This window comes from Salvelinus sp. IW2-2015, linkage group LG13 (genome assembly GCF_002910315.2).
Source record: "Salvelinus sp. IW2-2015 linkage group LG13, ASM291031v2, whole genome shotgun sequence".
In the NCBI taxonomy this organism is placed as follows: domain Eukaryota; kingdom Metazoa; phylum Chordata; class Actinopteri; order Salmoniformes; family Salmonidae; genus Salvelinus; species Salvelinus sp. IW2-2015.
Genome location: NC_036853.1, coordinates 46,402,555 through 46,421,984, shown reverse-complemented (window position 1 = coordinate 46,421,984; position 19,430 = coordinate 46,402,555). Strand labels below are relative to the sequence as shown.

The window sequence follows — 19,430 nt, the reverse complement described above, 5'->3', positions numbered from 1 at the left end:
TATCAAATACTTTGTGTAGAAAGTTCTTTACTGATTTAGTTATTATTCAGCGCCAACTTTTGGTCTTGCCGTTTGTCCTTCTAACTTGTGATTTGTTTGCCTTTTACTTAAATTATTATTTAAGTTTATATTTCAGTCAATTGTATGTAATTCGTTGTTCAATACCTTGACTTTTGAAATGCGTGAAATTTGACTTTCACACTTATTTTGCTTTTTGTGTGTAATATCCCACAGTACTAACTTTACTTTTGAAGGAAATGGCTCAAATGGATTAATGTAGATTTGGCTGAATAAATTGTTCATTAAAAAGCACAACTTTGTTATATATTGTAATATTCATTACCAATAACAGCTACTAAGCTGTTTATACCGTGAGTGGAATATGAAAGGAGAGTTATGTTATGAATTTAGTTGAATTAAAACAATATACGAAATGGTATTCAAAGACAAAGGTTTTTATTCTTTACGATGAAAACGCACTATTGTTTTTGCTGCTGTTCTGATGCACCGGTAATGTCTACTACTGGTAACGTAAATGGCGCTTGTATCATTTGATGTCCATGTAACACACTTGCCTGGAGAACAAGTGTGTGACATCACTTGACTGGCAGCGCCGGGTGAGGAGGAGTAGCGGTCGGAGAGTTCACTTTGCCTTTGTGGGAGTGTTGTACTACATTACGCGAACCACTGAAAGACAAGTTGAAAGCAAAGTTAAGGATTTAAACTCGGCTGCCGTTGACAACATTCGAGGATATCCGTGCGGATATCGAACTTTTTTTCGCTTGGTTGCGCCGTACTTTACTTTCCTTGTATGAAGCGACTCTTTAGTGTGACTCGACTGGCCCTAAAAGAATCCATATCTGGTCAAAGTATTCAGCTGTCACAAAGCGGGACCCGTTCGCTATAAATAGCCCGGATAAGCAGTGGAGGAGGTACGTGCATATGAAATAACTTCTTGTTCTAGCGGAAAAGTCCTTAACAAATACAACATTTAAATAAAATAACTTTTGCCATATCCCATGATTTAACCCAGACTGAAGCTTCAAAGTAACTGGTTTTCACTCGAAGTGTGGGAAAAACTAAAGTATTGTTTTATTTTGTTCTTTCAATGTATTAATTTTAGTATTCATAATGAATGCAAAGTTAAACATTCTTCGCATTTTCACCTGTCATCGAATCTGCCTATGAATGACGACAGCTGTATAAATTCCCCACCTATCTTGTTAACCTAGGGCTTGTTAAAGCACAATCGAAGTGTATTTAATTTAAAAAATAATACCAACGTATTGCAGGCCTACTACCCAATAACAAAAACCTTTCACATTATTTTGCTGTCTGGCCTGCTTAGCATCAACTCCAGAAACTGATAGGGATAATTACAAGCGTTCTTAACATTAACTTATCTCCCAACGCCTCTTCTTTCTTTCCAAATATAGTATAACATTGTTTGCATTTAACATAACAAATATTATTGTATTCGATCAAATGGGAACTCTAAATAACTTTGAAAAGATTGTCAATTCAGGCATTTTTCGATAGATTTAGGTTTTAGGCCTAGATCAACAAGTGTAGAGCTCTTGAATGTCACTTGTATTAGTCAAATGTCTTACAATTTGTGCTCTATGTGGTTGACTTACCTAGCTACCTTAAGATGAATGCACTAAGTTGCTCGAGATAAGAACCTCTGCTAAATGACTTAAATATACAGTTGAAGTCAGACGTTTACATACACCTTAGCCAAATACATTTAAACTCAGTTTTTCACAATTCCTGACATTTAATCCTTGTAAAAATTCCCGGTCTTAGGTCAGTTAGGATCACCACTTTATTTTAAGAATGTGAAATGTCAGAGTAATAGTAGAGAGAATTATTGATTTCAGCTTTTATTTCTTTCATCACATTCCCAGTGGGTCAGAAGTTTACATACACTCAATTAGTATTTGGTAGCATAGCCTTTAAATTGTTTAACTTGGGTCAAACGTTTCGGGTAGCCTCCTACAAGCTTCCCACAATAAGTTGGGTGAATTTTGGCCCGTTCCTCCTGACAGAGCTGGTGTAACTGAGTCAGGTTTGTAGGCCTCCTTGCTCGCACACGCTTCTTCAGTTCTGCCCACAAATGTTCTATAGGTTTGAGGTCAGGGCTTTGTGATGGCCACTCGAATACCTTGACTTTGTTGTCCTTCAGCCATTTTGCCACAACTTTGGAAGTATGCTTGGCGTCATTGTCCATTTGGAAGACCAATTTGAGACCAAGCTTTAACTTCCTGACTGATGTCTTGAGATGTTGCTTCAATATATCCACAATTTTCCTGACACCATCTATTTTGTGAAGTGCACCACTCCCTTCTGCAGCAAAGCACCCCCACAACATGATGCTCCCACCCCTGTGCTTCACGGTTGGGATGGGGATCTTCGGCTTGCAAGACTCTCCCTTTTTCCGACAAACATAACGATGGTCATTATGGCCAAACAGTTCCATTTTTGATTCATCAGACCAGAGGACATTTCTCCAAAAAGTCTGATCTTTGTCCCCATGTGCAGTTGCAAACCGTAGTCTGGCTTTTTTATGGAGGTTTTGGAGCAGTGGCTTCTTCCTTGCTGAGCGGCCATTCAGGTTATGTCGATATAGGACTCGTTTTACTGTGGATATAGATACTTTTGTGCCTGTTACCTCCAGCATCTTCACAAGGTCCTTTGCTGTTGTTCTGGGATGGATTTGCACATTTCGCACCAAAGTACATTCATCTATAGGACACAGGACGCGTCTCCTTCCTGAGGAGTTGTCACGGCTTTCGTAAGAACGGGACCAAGGTGCAGCGGATGTTGAGTTCCACATATTTAATTCAAAGAGAAACTTAAACAAAACAAATCAATAAACGAACAACTAAACGTGACTACGTGGTGCACAAACACAAAACAATATCCCACAAACACAGGTGGGAAAAATAGCTACTTAAATATGATCCCCAATTAGAGACAACGATTACCAGCTGCTTCTAATTGGGAATCATACAAAACACCAACATAGAAAATATAAACTAGAACACAACATAGACATTATAAACTAGAATACCCCCTAGTCACGCCCTGACCTACTACACCATAGAGAAACAAGGGCTCTCTATGGTCAGGGCGTGACAGCAGTATGACGGCTGCGTGGTCCATTGGTGTTTAAACTTGCGTACTATCGTTTGTACAGATGAACGTGGTACCTTCAGGTGTTTGGAAATTGCTCCCAAGGATGAACTAGACTTGTGGTCTACAATTTTTTTTCTGATGTCTTGGCTGATTTCTTTTGATTTTCCCATGATGTCAAGCAAAGAGGCACTGAATGTGAAGGTAGCCCTTGAAATACATTCACAAGTACACCTCCAATTGACTCAAATTATGCCAATTAGCCTATCAGAAGCTTCTAAAGCCATGACATAATTTTCTGGAATTTTCCAAGCTGTTTAAAGGCACAGTCAACTTAGTGTATGTAAACTTCTGACCCACTGGAATTGTAATACAGTGAATGATAAGTGAAATAATTTGTCTGTAAACAAACAATTGTTGGACAAATTACTTGTGTCATACACAAAGTAGATGTCCTAACCGACTTGTCAAAACTATAGTTTGTTAACAAGGAATTTGTYGAGTGGTTGAAAAACAAGTTTTAATGACTCCAACATAAGTGTATGTAAACTTCCGAATTCAACTGTATATGTAATGTAGTACGATAACCATGAGCTCGGAAACTACGAGTCACCATAATTATGTTCATAATTATGCATTGTTACAGCAGAAACCAGGCCTCTCTATAAATATGTTCCTGTTTGCCAGCAGACTGGGAGTGACAGGGGAGCTGTTTTTATCAGCTGTTCCCCATCAGAGTTTAGGACCAGGCCAGGCTTCATTACGCCAATTCTGTTGCAAAACGTTTTGTAACAGAAACCGTTTACTCCAAATGGAAAACGTTTTGCAACGAAAATTAGTTTCTATTGGACAAATTCAGGTAGGTCCTTCCTTTTTGTTCGGTTTGCTTCTTAAACGGTATACGGTTTCCGTTTCAAGACGTAATGAATACACCCGTTGAAAGAAAAGTGCTGTTGGCCTATCTTCTTAAAGCAGTGGTTTCAAAAAAAATTGGGGGTCATGACATGTCGTGATCCCCACCGAAAGTTAGTTGTTTTTTTGTTGTTGCAAAGCCAAGTAGACTACTGTCGGAAGGTAAGTACAACGGCAGTGGTTCTCAAATGTTTTTTTTGACCCAAATGAAGATAGTATAATTTATTTTACGTGACCCATCAAGCCTGTCCCAATTTGCTCCCTCCCCCTTGCTCCTAACCCTCTGATGTTTGCAGATCTGAATTGTCTCTGTAGGTATAGGGCCTAAGCAATGTGGTGGTGAAGCTTCCACTATATTGATTAAACCTGACAGATCTGCAAACATTGGAGGGTAAGGGATGTTTCTAGCCATGCTCTGGGCTTGGGACACAACCCACAAGTAGGATCCGACCCCACCCAGCGTTTGGGGAAAAACTCTGCCTCAAGGTATTTGGCTGAAGTGTTGTTGGACCTGCAAACAGCATTCTTAATACATTTTTTAAAACTTTTAATGGCACCAGGCACAAACATCTCTGCACATACCAGACAGTTAAGCAACACAAGTTAGTTTCTGTGTGTCAAGGGCCCACTTTTCAGTGTTTATCCAACACATCACGTTATTGGTGTTTACCAATAGTCTCTAATTTCTTGGATAGATGTGGTGTTTGGATTTTGCTGGTTGGTCTGCCTTATGACTCAGTAGGTCTAACTGGATGTACAGTAGGCCAAATTTAGGATCCAGCTGGTTAACCAATCAAACCATGTTGACTAAACCTTGTCTCGTTTGTTTTTGTCGTCCACGTCCTTGCAGACTTCCTTTTGAAAACATCGCTGGGCACTTGGTTGCCTTTTTATTAAATTGTTTGGGGGAGTCGCTGGGATTCTATTGCGCCGCCATGTCCACCTCCTATAAGAAGGAAGTAGTGAACTACAGGGACGTGGACGAGGATGAACTACTGAAGAAACTCTCAGAGGAAGAGCTACAGAGGCTGGAGGATGAGCTGGAGGAGTTAGATCCCGACGTAAGTCTAAAACTCTGTCTTGGTGTGTGTGTGTGTGTGTGTCTTGGTTATCTGGAGCTAGGAGTTCGATCCCAACACAATCTAAAACATTTATCTTTTTACGAGCTCAACAGAGATGAGAGGTCGGTAGCAGAACAGTGCATTAAATCACACTATCACGTTAAAAAAATCTAGGACTATAAAAGGATCCTTATATCAAACATGCAACCCTCTATGCAGTAGGTATAACGCTCAGATATTAAGGTTTACAGGTGTACCAGAGCCCTGGTTTAAAGTAGCTCACTATATAGGCATTAGGGTTGACATCTGAGAGACGTGGAGAATCTCAATTGCGTCCTCTCGCCTCACCTCCTCAAAACCCATTGGAGGAGATGGTCTGAGGGGCGGGACTTCTGGCTTTCTCATCCAATGGGTTTTAAGAAGGAAGCGAGGACGTGAGGAATTTACAATTGAGATTCTCCCACAGACTAAGACTGACAAATGACAGTCAAACCAACTTAGTCAGGAGTAGATCTCAGCTGGAAGCGTTGTTGGATGACGACGTAGCGCAAGTCGGGCAGATTGATTTCAGATTTCATTACTTACATTTTTTTTTTTTAACCTTTTGACATTGTTATAGGGCACGAACATATTAACGTGTCATATCACGTTGATATCATATATTAGCCTATATATCGTATCCCTGTATATTCAATTCAAATATGCAGTTCTAGGTCTAAACAATACAGTGATCCTCAAACCAACTTCCCAGTGAAAGTTGAGAAAAACAGCAACTTCTCAGAGTGTAGACCTCATCTGTTATTTATAATATATGTTAAGTTATGCCTATCATATATTTATAATGCTGTGTGATGCGGCGGTGCTTGACTTCATCCCTATTCATAAGTAGCTCTTCCGTCGAGGTGTTGACACAAGCTGTAATAGGGTTATGATGAATGGTCGACGGCTCACATCAAGTCTGGACGCTTACAATACCAGAAGAGCCAGCCCAGGCTTAGATGACTGGGGGAGTGTGTGTGTGTGTGTGTGTGTGTGTGTGTGTGTGTGTGTGTGTGTGCGCGTGCTTGTCCGTCTTTCCTTGACTTTTGACGATATCATCCAGATCTCCCACAGAGCCATGTTAAAGAGTTAAACTGATATGTCAGGTATAAATACTACAGGTATAAATAATACATGTATAAATACTACAGGTATAAGTAATACAGGTATAAGTAATACAGGTATAAATACTACAGGTATAAATACTACAGGTATAAATACTACGCTGTCTGTAAGTGGCCAGTGCACTAATAGGTGCTGAAAGCTAAGACAAGATATCGGTCTATTGCTATAATATAGACCTGGTTTAGCGTGCTGCGGTCTAAGAATAGCTATCTGGGTCTGGGAACTGCCTTTGTTATTTCTGTTAGTGTTATTTTAACACAGTTAGTGATGGTGTGTGTGTCCTTTCACTGTTACATTCAGCTGTAGAACACACTAGGAAGTGTGTTACTATCCCACGAGAGTGGACGAAAAATGTAGTGTATAAACAAGTGCAATCTCACCCATTGCTATCATTATTGGCCAATGACAATCCTTCCCTGTGGTTAGAATACCCTCTTACCTAGTGTAAGTGCAACCCGTTGTTAGCATTATCGGCCAATGATAAATCCTTCCTGTCTTTAGAATGCCCTGTTGCCGGCCGGGATGAGGCAGAAGGATCAGACCAAGAAGGCGCCGACCGGAACCTTCCAGAGAGAGAACCTGGTAGCCCACCTGGAGAAGCAGGCCAAGGAACACCCTGACAAGGAGGACCTGGTTCCGTTCACTGGAGAGAAGAGAGGTATGACCTCAGTTCCCAGCATGATAGAATACCACTATAGGCCTGTGCTTCCCTGGAGAGAAGAGAGGTAGGACCCTGTTAGATCTGATCTGAGCACTGACGTAACGCTGTGCCGTGCCGACCCCCAACCAGAGTTGGGGTCAGTTCTATTTCAATTCAGTCAAGGAAGTAATCTAAAATTCCATGTGTCCTCATTGAGTTGTGTGGTAGGAGCCCAGTTCCATTTTGGTTCATACTCCAGATAGATTTTACCAATATGGCAGAATCTCCACTTGTGGGGTGTATCCATCCCCCTATCGGCCCGCAGCATACCACCCTGCATCCCACTGCTGGCTTGCTTCTGATGATAAGCAGGGTTGGTTCCTAGACGGGAGACCAGATGCTGCTGGAAGTGGTGTTGGAGGGCCAGTAGGAGGCAATCTTTCCTTTCCTGGTCAAAAAAAAAAGATCCCCATGCCCCAGGGCAGTGATTGGGGACATTGCCCTGTGTAGGGTGCTGTCTTTCGGATGGGACGTTAAACGGGTGTCCTGACGCTCTGTGGTCACTAAAGATCCCATGGCACTTAACGTAAGAGTAGGGGTGTTAACCCCGGTGTCCTGGCTAAATTCCAAATCTGGCCCTCATACCATCACGGTCACCTAATCATCCCCAGCTTACAACTGGCTCATTCATCCCCCCTCCTCTCCCCTGTAACTATTCCCCAGGTTGTTGCTGTAAATGAGAATGTGTTCTCAGTCAACTTACCTGGTAAAATAAGGGTTAAATATTGTTTACATGAAATCCTGTCAGATCTATGAACACAGAAGGGATAGGGTCTAGCTTGGCTAGGAGAAGTGGCTGGAGGCCAACATGGACCGTGGCCAGGGACATGCAAGCTGTGATAATAACCTTGTGAGGTGAACCCTACTGTCAGCGTGCCGAGATACTAATACTTTCAGAACATTACAGCCATGTAAATAAAGGCCTAAAGTCCTACATCCATCAGGACCAATCAGTGGTCACAGACAATAGCTAGTTCCAGGAAACTGGACCCAGTCGCAACCCAGTCTGTATGCTGGTTCATCTGTTCTTGCATCTGTCTGGACATATCCAGCTACGAAACTGCCTGAGCCGAGTCTGCCAACCTATCAGACCAATTATGATCTCAGACAGTCTGGTTCTGGGAAACTGGGCCAGCCGCAACAGAGTCCTCTAGTTCGTCCTTCCTTATATCTGGACATATCCAGGTAGAAAGCAGGGCCTGGTGCCAGCTGACTCATCCCAGATCCACTCAGGTGTAGATGTAGCCTGCTGGGTATCAGCCTGTCTCTCTGTGTGTCCGCCAGACAGCGTACAGTCTGGGGGGATCAAGTTTTAGCGAGGTAAGGCCCGGAATCTCTAATCTTGATCACATAAGGAGTATTATTTGGGATGCAAGGTGATTTGTAGATCACTGATTCTGTGCAGTCGATCTCAAACACTCAAGCAAGCACTGTGTCTCAGCCAAGCCTGATAGGTGACAGGTACCGACCAACCACAGAGACGAACATCCTGCTACATCCTGGCACCCAGCAGCTAGCCTGAAGGTGAGGTGACTTTCCAGTTGAAAGTTGGAACGGCTCCACTGGTTCCATTGGTTCCACAGACCCCAGAACAGATCATCCAGGCTACAGTCAAGGCCAGCAGGACGGACGCTGCTGTAGCTGATCCTGGACCTGTGACTGATATTAGTAAGACATCAGACCTTGTATTCATAAAGTGTCTCAGAATAGGAGTGCTGATCTATGATCAGTTTAGCAGTTTAGATCCAAATGAATATGATTACTGGAACAGGTACTACATCAGATACATATGGCCCCTGATCTAACGGTGGACTGTGGCTACGTCCCAACTCTCTTATCCCAAAGTCTGCACTCGAGCACTTCCCGTTATGGATCAACTCCCTCCAGCCAATGATTCCTTCCATGACAGGGAGTGTGCAAGACAAGTGCACAGTCTGCAAACTTTGGGAGAACGGTCGATAATTGGACCACACACACAGCCTGTCACTGCAGCCTTCCTCCCCTCAGTGTTCATTCACATAATCCTGTTCCGGTGTTCTGAGGCTGGGGCAGCGTGACGCGGGGCGCTACATGTCAGACGTGGTTGGGTAAACTCGAGAAGGTCTTTGCCCCCATCTGTCCCAACAGGCTGCCTGGCTTTTTACAGCTCACTCTGAGTGACGATATGAAAAGCGCCCGATGACGTAATGTGATATTGCATATCAGCCTTGTATTTTCTGTTGTCAGTCAGTGTTACGTAGATGGAAACAAAATGGACGTTTTCCTCACAGAGCGTACGGTCATGTTCACTGTATAATGGTAGTTGGCTACTATTGGGTAATGATCAGTCTATTTTACTATCGGGGCATTGATGTTTCTGCTTTCCTGCAGTCAAATGACCAATTAAAAAATGGAATTAGAATCGAGCTGGTATAGTAGTGGGATGTAGTAGTCGTACTAGTAAGAATAGTAGTAGTAATAAATATATCAAATCAATCAAATGTATTTTATAAAGCCCTTTTTACATGAACAGTTGTCATAAAGTGCTTTACAAATACCCGGCCCAAAACCCCAAACAGCAAGCAATGCAGATGTAGAAGCACGGTGGCTAGGGAAAACTCCCTAGAAAGGCAGGAACCCGGAAGAAACCTAGAGCGGAACCAGGCTCTGAGATGTGTCCAGTCCTTTTCTGACTGTCCCGGGTGGAGATGAATAGTGGCATGTACTGTGTTAACGATTGTCCTATATCTTCCAGGGAAAGTCTTTATACCTAAGAAGGTGGTGGATCCCATCATGGAGAATGTAACTCTGGAGCCAGAGCTGGAGGAAGCACTGGCCAACGCCAGCGACGCTGAGATCTGCGACATTGCCGGTAGAAAGACATGCACCTTCACGTGCACACACATTTACAGACAGACGTAAACAGATCCCTTTTTGCTATCTTTTCTGCTATCACCGTTCTTGTTTTATCTTCAGTCTATTCACCTTCTTCAGCTAATAAGTTTAAATCCATGCTAACTAAACAGTCACTTTAGAACGATCCCGGACACTAAATCAGCTTCACTGTTCACTCCTCCGTCAGTAACTTCCTCCTTTCCTCTCTAACTCTCCTCTATCTCGTCTAGTGATCCCACCCTTCTTCGCCTCCTTCTCCCTGTTCCCCCTATATCCTGTCATCGTCATCACCCCTTCCATTGCTGCTCCTCACTGCAGTTGGACACCATGGTTGCCCTCTCTCTGGGCTTTATGACAAGCAGCCGCGGTATTTACCAGCCCACACACTAGCTAGGGCTGGGACGATAGCAGTAGTCGTTAGTATCTTGGCAAGGAAACGAAACACGAAGCAAATTTAACTTCTTTAGGAAGACAGACCTAATGTTGGAAACAAACCTCATTATGTTGTCATCCAGAGTCACATYTATTTATTTTCCAAGCTATAGCACATAAAATGTTATATACAACAGGTTTTTAAAGGACCAAAAAGTTTGGTCTGCTTCGTGTTTTCATTTTTGCCTCGGTGCTACTGGTTCATATATTGCAATCGTCCCGGCCCTAACACTAGCTGCACATTATATTGCTTGTATTTCTCTCTGCTTCACTAAGTGTTAGTGTTAATTAGTGACAAGTGGTTTGCTTGCCAGCGTTTGTTTTGGTCCTCCCGGACATTTCCAATGGTTTGTAATTAATCCTCAGCCTCCTCATGATGAGTTACCAACTAACTCTTCACGGCTGCTTAAAATGGACCACTCGTTCTCCGTTGTTTATCTCAAAGATAACTAACTGTTCTCACACTCTCCGTCATACTGACAGATGAAAATAATACACTTGCTCTTTTTTCGTTGCTTTTCTGCTGAACTACTATCTTTTCACTCTCATTTGTTCATTTGTACTGGCTCCAAGTCATCTACGGTGGTCCAGAAAGCACATTTTATTCAAGTTTTCCCATGAAACTGGACACAAGATAAAACGACTGCTACTGCTACTAATACATTTGATTTAAAGCGCTTTTCAAAAACCCAAGGACTCTGTACAGCAAAAGAGAGGGGGGGGGAAGCAAAGATAAAACAATTAAAACTAAGATTGAAATGAAAGCTAAAACAGGGATCTTTGCGATAATCAAGAACATATTGACTAGTCAAGCATGTTCCTGCAATTCATAGGGACCGTTCTAACTGTGGCAGCAGAGGACATCCAAGCCAGGGAGAATAATGTCTGCATTGTGTGACGTCTGCAACAGTGACGCGTGCTATTTAAACAATGTATTTAATAATGACTTGCAGACGCTGGCATCGACTCAAGTGTTGTTCTTTTGTATGTCTGGCTATGACAGGGACGACTATCTATTGCTGTGTGTGAGATGTTTTGCGAGCCGATAGTTTGGCTTGGATGTTTGCGAGTTTGAACAAGGCAGCTCTCAAGGCCCACTTGTGGGTGTCCTGTCTGCTGTCTTAGCCAAGTAAACATCATGTGCTGAACTAAGGAGAGCGTTGGCACCCACGTCAACTCTTCTGTGTTTATCCTTCAGTGTTCACGTCATTTGACACAATGTATTCTCTCTCTCTCTCTCTCTCTCTCTCTCTCTCTCTCTCTCTCTCTCTCTCTCATCCTCCTCCTTTCCCTTCCTCTCTCCTCTCTCTCTCTCTCTCTCCTCTCTCTCCTCTCTCTCTCTTCTCTTCTCTCTTCTCTTCTCTCTCTCTCTCTCTCCTCTCTCTCTCTTCTTCTCGTCTCTCCTCTCTCTCTCTCTCTCTCTCTCTCTCTCTTCTCTCTCTCTCTCTCTCTCTCTCTCTCTCTCTCTCTCTTCTCTCTTCTCATTCTTCTCTCTTTCTCTTCTCTCTCTCTCTCTCTCTCTCTCTCTCTCTCTCTCTCTCTCTCCTCTCTCTCTCTCTCTCTTCTCTCTCTCTCTCTCTCTTCTCTACTCTCTCTCTCTCTCCTCTCTCTCTCTCTTCTCTCTCTCTCTTCCCCCCCCCCCCCCTCCCCCCCCCCCGCCCCCCCCCCCCCCCCCCCCCCCCCCCCCCCCCCCCCCCCCACATCTCTCACTTAAATTTTCTTTTTCCGTGTTCTCTCTCTCGGCTCCTTTTGTCTGTCTCTCCATCTCTTCTCTTCCCTCCCTCCAGCCATTTTGGGAATGCACACTCTGATGAGTAACCAGCAGTACTACGAGGCTTTGGCCAGCAGCAATATAGTCAACAAACAAGGCCTTAACAGTAAGTATACCGTGTGTGTCTGTATCCCTCCTGTAAGTGCCAAAGTTTTCAGGCATCGTTTTAACGATGATTCATCTGTTTATCCTACCATGTATTGTACTTATTAGGGTTTTGTTTTTCAAGTGGATTTAAGAAAGAGTGGCACCAAAGCGTACGTGTTTCAGGCAGTTCAGGGAAGTTAAAAATAAAACATGAACAGAACCAACATCAAAGGTCCAAAGAGAACTGGACAAAATGTTCCTGTTACAACTGAAGACTTTTACAATCCTCGTTGCAACCTTTCTGACGTTAAATAATATAATTTAAAGACATGCTGGTTCAGCCAAACAAACTAAGTGCTGCAAATAATTATTTTTCTTTCAACATTAAACACCTAGAGTGCCGTTGTTATTACTGATTTACATGATATAGGTATTGTTACTAACATATTTTCCTATAGCTGTTATCCAGTGTACTCAGTATAAGCCTGTGTTTTCCTATAGGTGTTATCCAGTGTACTCAGTATAAGCCTGTGCCTGATGAGCAGCCCAACTCTACTGACGTGGAGGAGACGCTGCTGAGGATGCAGAGGAACGATCCTGACCTGCTGGAGGTCAACCTCAACAACATCAAGGTGCTACATTATATTGATTCACATGCACAGTCAGTATAATTGATTTATATGATGTCATTATGTCCTCCTACCATAAACATTTGTAAATTTTTTTGTTGTTGTCTTTAGTCATTTAGCAGACGCTCTTATCCGGTTTACAGTAGTTAGTGCATATATTTTCCAACTTTTTTTGTACTGGTCGAACTCACAACCCTGGCATTGCAATGCTCTACCAACCGAGCCACACGGGACCCCCATAGGAGACACACATGTACCACACTCTTCTCAGTCTGACTTCAAGAGGTCAGGGCAAACCTCTACTCTGGAGTCAACATTTGATTTAGGTTATTCTCCAGTCTTTTCAAATGCATTTGTAGTCCGTCTGATTTAAACAGTAGCGCGTGTCGTGGCTTTATTGATTTGAAGTATTGCCTCTTGTGTTCCAGAACATTCCAGTGAAGACGCTGAAGGCCTATGCAGACGCCCTGACGGAGAACACTGCAGTGGAACGCTTCAGCATCGTGGGAACCAGGAGTAATGATCCCGTAGCCTTTGTGAGTATTGCTGTTATGTCTGGAACAAATCCCCTACACACATACTGTAACAGTTACGTGAGACGATGCGAATGTACACGTCTTCATTCGAAGTCATCTGCATCTGGAAATTCAGTTTTATTTAAATGACCTCCCATGGCCTTAATACCTGGGCCTGTGGCCTGGTCAAAAATATAGATGGGGGGAAATGATGCCATTTCAGATATGGGTCTAATTATAGCCCGTATAAATATACTGTCCCCATTTGCTGCGTCTCTGTGTCTCAGGCTCTGGCAGAGATGCTGAAGGGGAACACCACACTGAAGAGTCTGAACATAGAATCCAACTTCATCACAGGGACGGGCATCCTGGCTCTCATCGCCTCACTGCAGTCCAACACAACCCTGCAGGAACTCAAGATCGACAACCAGGTACAATAAAATACAGCACAATCGTTATTGGTCCATTCTACTGACAGACAATATAAAGGAGGCCTGGGTAATGCCAAAATGTCACAAATATTACAACTTCTACAAATTATTTCTCAATGATGCTTTAAGATACAAATGTCAAATATATGTCGACAATCCTTCCTCCAAAGGACCTTTCTATGGAAAACATTTCGTGAAAATCCGAATGAAATCATGGTATTTTTTTGTCCTGGTTTCATGAGGAATCACCCTATTTTTGTTGTCACAGTGCCCGGCCCAGCCAGTTACAATAAGACATCACAAGGACCACTTGAGTCTACTGTTTCAACAGGGTCAGATTGTAAAAAGCTAATCATTCGATTGATTCATTGTGGTGTGATAATGGTGCTAGTGCCAACACTCAGTAGCCGTTATTCCTTCCCAGTGGGCAAAACTGGTTGAAAGGACATCATTGCAACCTGATTAACCAGATTGCAGCTAAAAACGGTTGAAATCTGCTTGTTGCATTGACCTCATTTCAACCAGTTTTGCCCATGCTGGGCTACCTCTTGCCAGTGAATCATTTTTTCCTAACATAAACTGTGCTGAATCTCTTTGATTCCGTAAGGTTTTATATTTAGACACATGACTAACAACTTCGCCTTCATTTATTAATTGTGCTGAGTCATGGATGAACATTACCCAGTGGACAAGCTGGTTGAAATGACTCCATTTTACAACCAGGAATGGCTGCATTGTAACCAGTTATTTCAAACAGGACATTGGGAAATCACCTAGGTTCACTGGTTTACATGACGTAATGTCTGGTTGTAAATTGGTTTGTAATGGCGTCATTTCAACCAGTTTTACCCGCTGGGTGATTCCTTCTATGTCCAGTTTTTTCTCCAATTATTTAAGCTGCCCATCTGACAGTGCAGACAGGCTCAATCAAACGCTCAATTTGTAAGGAAACAAATACTATTTGAATCCAGGTCTGATTCCCCCTTTCCCCTTCCTCCAGAGCCAGCCGCTAGGTAACAAGGTGGAGATGGAGATAGCCAGCATGCTGGAGAAGAACACCACGTTGTTGAAGTTTGGCTACCACTTTACCCAGCAGGGCCCCAGGCTGAGGGGCTCCAACGCCATGATGAACAACAATGACCTGGGTGAGATGATGGTTCTGCTAGCCCTAATGCTAACAACCTGGCTGAGATGGAAGTTCTGCTAGCCCTAATGCTAACAACCTGACTGAGATTGAGATTCAAAGACTAACTCACTCACTCACAATAGATTAAAATCGCTCTTTTATACTCACTGTTTCTCTCCCATCGACACTCACAATCTTAGAGATGTTCACTCACTCACTCACTCACTCACTCACTCACCCACCCACCCACTCACCCACCCACCCACTCACTCCATTTTTCAAAACAACGTTGAACTAATAAAACCTGCTAGAGAAGGTGCAGAGCATGCATCAGATGTAACTCCAGACCCAGTAGTAGCCGATTGTAATCCCTCTTAATTCACCATCGTTGTTTAACGTAACTAAATAATGGGAGGAGCCAAGCCAATCAAAACGCTCGGCTGTTTGGATCCCTTCCTGGAAGATGACATCACTAGAACTAAAGTGGTGCTCCAGTGAAACGCTCCCAGACTTCCCAGTGTGATCCCTCACAACAGCTGAGACACCACTAGAGACATGGACTGCGTCCCAAGTGGCACCCTATTCCCTTTTTATAGGCACCCTATTCCATTTATAGTTCACTAACCCGTACAGTAGGGCTCTGGTCAAGAGTAGTGCACTATATAGGGAACAGGGTACCATTTGGGATGTGCACTCAAATGGGTCTATTCAGGGACTTGTGTTGTTGCCTGGCTACCCAGACTCCTTGCTCCYGCCAAACGCTATGCCGCTCCACGCTGTCTTACGTTCCTTATTTCTCCTCAATGATTATGGATCTGAGTAGTTCCCTGACCCGTCACTGAATGCAAACACATTCGGGCCGTCTGATTGGTCCAGAAACCCATGGGTTGAGCCAGAGCCAGAACACAGGTGGGTAAAGTGGCGGTTTGAAAATTCATCATTGGTTTTGATGATGACTTTGTTTAGTACAACGCCCATTGTCACCGCAAACGACTTCAGTGACAGCAGTCTCGGACTAAAGTCTATAGCGAACGACAGAGCAGCGGGAGAATTTAGTGTGAGTCATCGGGCTACATGTTTTGGGGTCCAGAACACATGATCAAAGACATGTCAGGTCTTGTACAAAGACTGTTAAAAATAAGAGATGGTCTTGTACTAATCTCTTGGAACGAAATGATTGACCTAGTTTGCGCACCGACATCAATGTGTCATCGGGTTGTTTTACATCACGATGACATTTCTCTTGAACACAGCATGGTACCAGTTCTATCTACTCGGTGACTCTTCCACCAAAGATGTGCATGAGCCGCTCTCGTCTTGGTTGACGTCTATTTGATCATAATACTTTTTCTCTTCTAGAGTGAGTGAAAGAGAATGCATGTCAGATCTGTCAACTGTCACTCACGGTTTTTGTGTGCGCGTGTGCTTCACTCAGTGCTCGTGTGTGTGTGTCTGTTTGTTTGTTTATGTGTTTAACACTGTTGTGTTGCAGCTCGGGTAATCCGATCCGATCATCACTCGGACGGTTCCTTTACTCTCACTCTGTCCGTGCCGGAACTGGAGAGGGCATTTGGTAAAAGGTTCAAGCCGAAACTCACCAAGCCCAAGACCAAGAAAGTAAAGACAGCCGTTGTATCCTCGTCCTACCTCTTCAAACTTCTCCTGCTTATTTTCCTTGAGTTCTACCCACAACTCCCTGTGTTGTGCCTTCCATTCCTCCTCATCATCTTTCGTCATCTCTACTCTTCCCAGCAGTGGCAGATCTGGCAATCTTTCTCCAGTAGCTCTTGAGTTCTTAAGTGGGTCTTCACTGTAGGACTGATTGCTTAAGGGCTTTTTGCAGTTAGAGCTATTTTATTCTAAACTGCCTCTTTCAAACCTTTGGAACAGGTTTTTTTCTGCTTTCTTTCAAGCTGTTTTTCTTACTTCAAACTCTTCCTTCATTGCCATTCCTTTGAGTCAAGTATTTGTTGTGTTTGAGTAAAACATGATTTTACCGAAGACACAGAAGGAACTGATATGTTTTAATAGTTGGTCTAATTTCTATTTTTTCTTCTCTGACAACAGTAAGAAAGAGAAGGCTTGAAGGAGGTCCCATCTTCCCCAAGTGTCGGACAAGCGTGTAGCGCCGCCAGGCACTGCCCGGCCCCGCCCAGCCCCGTATTCAGCCAGACGCCCTCCAACAGATATCCCATCAACCCCTGCTTCCCCAACCCTAACCTCGACCCCTCCGCGATGACCGAAATCGTTCCAATTCGAATGTCAGGGGCTTTGGCAAACCTTGTTCCTACTGTGGCATGGAGTTGATCTACTATTGTACTATTGTTTCCTTCACAGTTTTCTACTGATATTGGTTTAGATATCTTCGGTAATAATATCTGGTAATTGTGACATAGAGAAGCAGCCCACCTATACAGAAAATATTTATTTTGTTAGTTTGTTTACTGGAGATGAACTTGTGGTGGTGGAAGATTAAATGGTGTTACACCCATAATGTATATTGTACCACATGCCATGGGCAACAGGTAGCCTAATGGTTAAGAGCGTTGGGCCAGTAACCGAAAGGTCGCTAGTTCAAATCCCTAGCCAACTAGGTGGGAAAAAATCTGCCAATGTGCCCTTGAGCAAGGCACTTCACCCTAATTGCTCCAGTAAGTCACTCTGGATAAGAGCGTCTTCTAAATGACTAAAATGTAAATGACTTAACTTGGTTATGACGTTAGTACCACATTATGTATTTCAGCATTTTGCAACCACTTAAAGTAATGTTTTTCAGTGTGAGGTTCATATAAGATACGTTTTTAGTCTGCAACTCACACTGTCTGTAAGCAATGGCACATAACGGTTACATAGGAGCTATGTTCAGAGGAATTGTTGCAGATTTAAAAACATTTTGGGGTGTAAGTTGTTTGTTTGTCCAAGTTTACTCCATGGAGACAGCCACTAGAAGCTGGTCCTAGATCAGTTTGTCTGCTATTGTGTAAATTCTGTAGTATTACTGAAGTCTTCTCAGTCAAATCTTACACAGAGAGGTTGCTACTAAGCGTTGGTTCTAGATCAGTTTTGTGACGAAGTCGATATCTGCTATGATCCTTTATTGATAACACTTGTTAAATCCAGATCAGTGTAGATGAAGGGGTGGAGACAGGTTAAGTAAGGATTTTGAAGCCTTGAGACAATTGAGATGTGGATTGTGTATGTGTGCCATTCAGAGGGTGAATGGGCAAGACAAAAGATTTAAGTGCCTTTGAATGGGGTATGGTAGTAGGTGCCAGGTGCACCTGTTTGAGTGTGTCAAGAACTGCAACGCTGCTGTGGTTTTCACGCTCAACACTTTCCCTTGTGTATCAAGCATGGTCCACCACCCAAAGGACATCAAGCCAACTTGACACAACTGTGGGAAGTATTGGAGTCAACATTGGCCAGCATCCCTGTGGAACGCTTTCGACACCTTGTAGAGTCCATGCCCAGACCGATTGAGGCTGTTCTGAGGGCAAAAGGGCTCAAACTCATAAGGAAGGTGTTCCTAATATTTTGTACACTCAGTGTATATTAGAAGTTTGTTCACAAGTGTATTGGTCACTGATGGACAAACTGATCTAGGACCAGCTCTTAGTGGCTGTCTCTATGAGGGTGGGTTGACTGAATCAGTACTTACACCCGGCAGATGTGATGACTTGTCATCATGGCAAGTTATGATTGATTATGTTAAATTATTACTTGAGTTACACAGTAAAGGGAGTTGCAGCATTCCCCCCTCCCCTTTTTTCAGTTACACTGGTAGAAATGCTCTTAGTTGAATGTGTCTGCAACCCCAAAAAGTGTGCAAACTAAGAATTCACTGTCATCACTGTAGCCTATCAAAGCCCAAGAAAAAGCATAAAGACAAACGACTTTTCCTGCCTGTTGTAAGGTCCTATGAGATTATTCCTTAATGAACACTCCTTCGGGTATTGTTGCTATGTGGCCAGGTATCAGGGGAGCACTGATGACTAAATTCAATATCCTATCATTAAATCTGTGTAAAATAAACAATATATATTATATTGGATGAAGGATGGAATGAGGGGGATACGTGCCCCCTCAGATTCAAAGAGCATGACGCTACTGATTAGGTATATTACTGTATGGTCAAAAGGGACAACTATGGTGTGTACAACAAACCATCCCAGTATGAACTACTGCTGAATATGACTGTGTTCTCCTTGCCCTAGCCTGGCTGTTGTTCTTTCTCTGCAGTATTTGCTTGAGTATTGAGTATGTTTTTGTTAGATAATTCACATTATTGTTGTTGTTTTTTTGTTCATGGATAAATCAGGTTTGAAAGTATTGTGTACTGTGATATTTGTACTGTTTTTACGCTTCAAGGCCTATGCCTCCAAACCATGTATAACACCGCCCTCTGGGGGAGGTTGACGTATAACACCGCCCTCTAGGGGAAGGTTGAGAGAACTACATAGTTCCAGTCAGCCAGAACCCCAATGAGACTTGTGCCATTGCGGGATCAACCGCTGCTGCCAAAGTAAGAAGCTTTGGTCCCTTTGGATTGGTGGCGGACTTGATATTTCCTGCTTGAATACCCAAATATTGATA

General features: G+C 43.2%; 1 protein-coding gene across 2 annotated transcripts; it reads left to right on the top strand.

Annotated features, from left to right (window-relative positions):
- Nucleotides 1-597: 597 nt before the first annotated feature.
- tmod1 (tropomodulin 1) lies at nt 598-19,164 on the top strand. 2 transcript variants are annotated; one of them, XM_023998456.3, is made up of 11 exons: nt 598-932; nt 4,898-5,108; nt 6,774-6,930; nt 9,707-9,823; nt 12,066-12,155; nt 12,638-12,768; nt 13,194-13,301; nt 13,568-13,711; nt 14,712-14,856; nt 16,330-16,454; nt 16,905-19,164. In XM_023998456.3, exons 2-11 carry the CDS (start codon nt 4,983-4,985, stop codon nt 16,905-16,907), a joined length of 1,146 nt encoding a protein of 381 aa, XP_023854224.1. In that variant the 5' UTR covers nt 598-932; nt 4,898-4,982; the 3' UTR covers nt 16,908-19,164. The 2 variants fall into 2 exon arrangements, with proteins under 2 accessions (XP_023854224.1, XP_023854225.1); XM_023998457.3 differs by lacking the exon at nt 16,330-16,454.
- The last annotated feature ends 266 nt before the right edge of the window (nt 19,165-19,430 follow it).

Excerpts from the sequence above, each read along its gene's own strand:
- tmod1 (XM_023998456.3), top strand. The coding sequence starts at position 4,983 with ATGTCCACCTCCTATAAGAAGGAAGTAGTGAACTACAGGGACGTGGAC. Across the intron at positions 5,109-6,773 it reads TGGAGGAGTTAGATCCCGAC|AATGCCCTGTTGCCGGCCGG; the intron begins GTAAGTCTAAAA and ends TCCTGTCTTTAG. Across the intron at positions 12,156-12,637 it reads CAACAAACAAGGCCTTAACA|GTGTTATCCAGTGTACTCAG; the intron begins GTAAGTATACCG and ends GTTTTCCTATAG.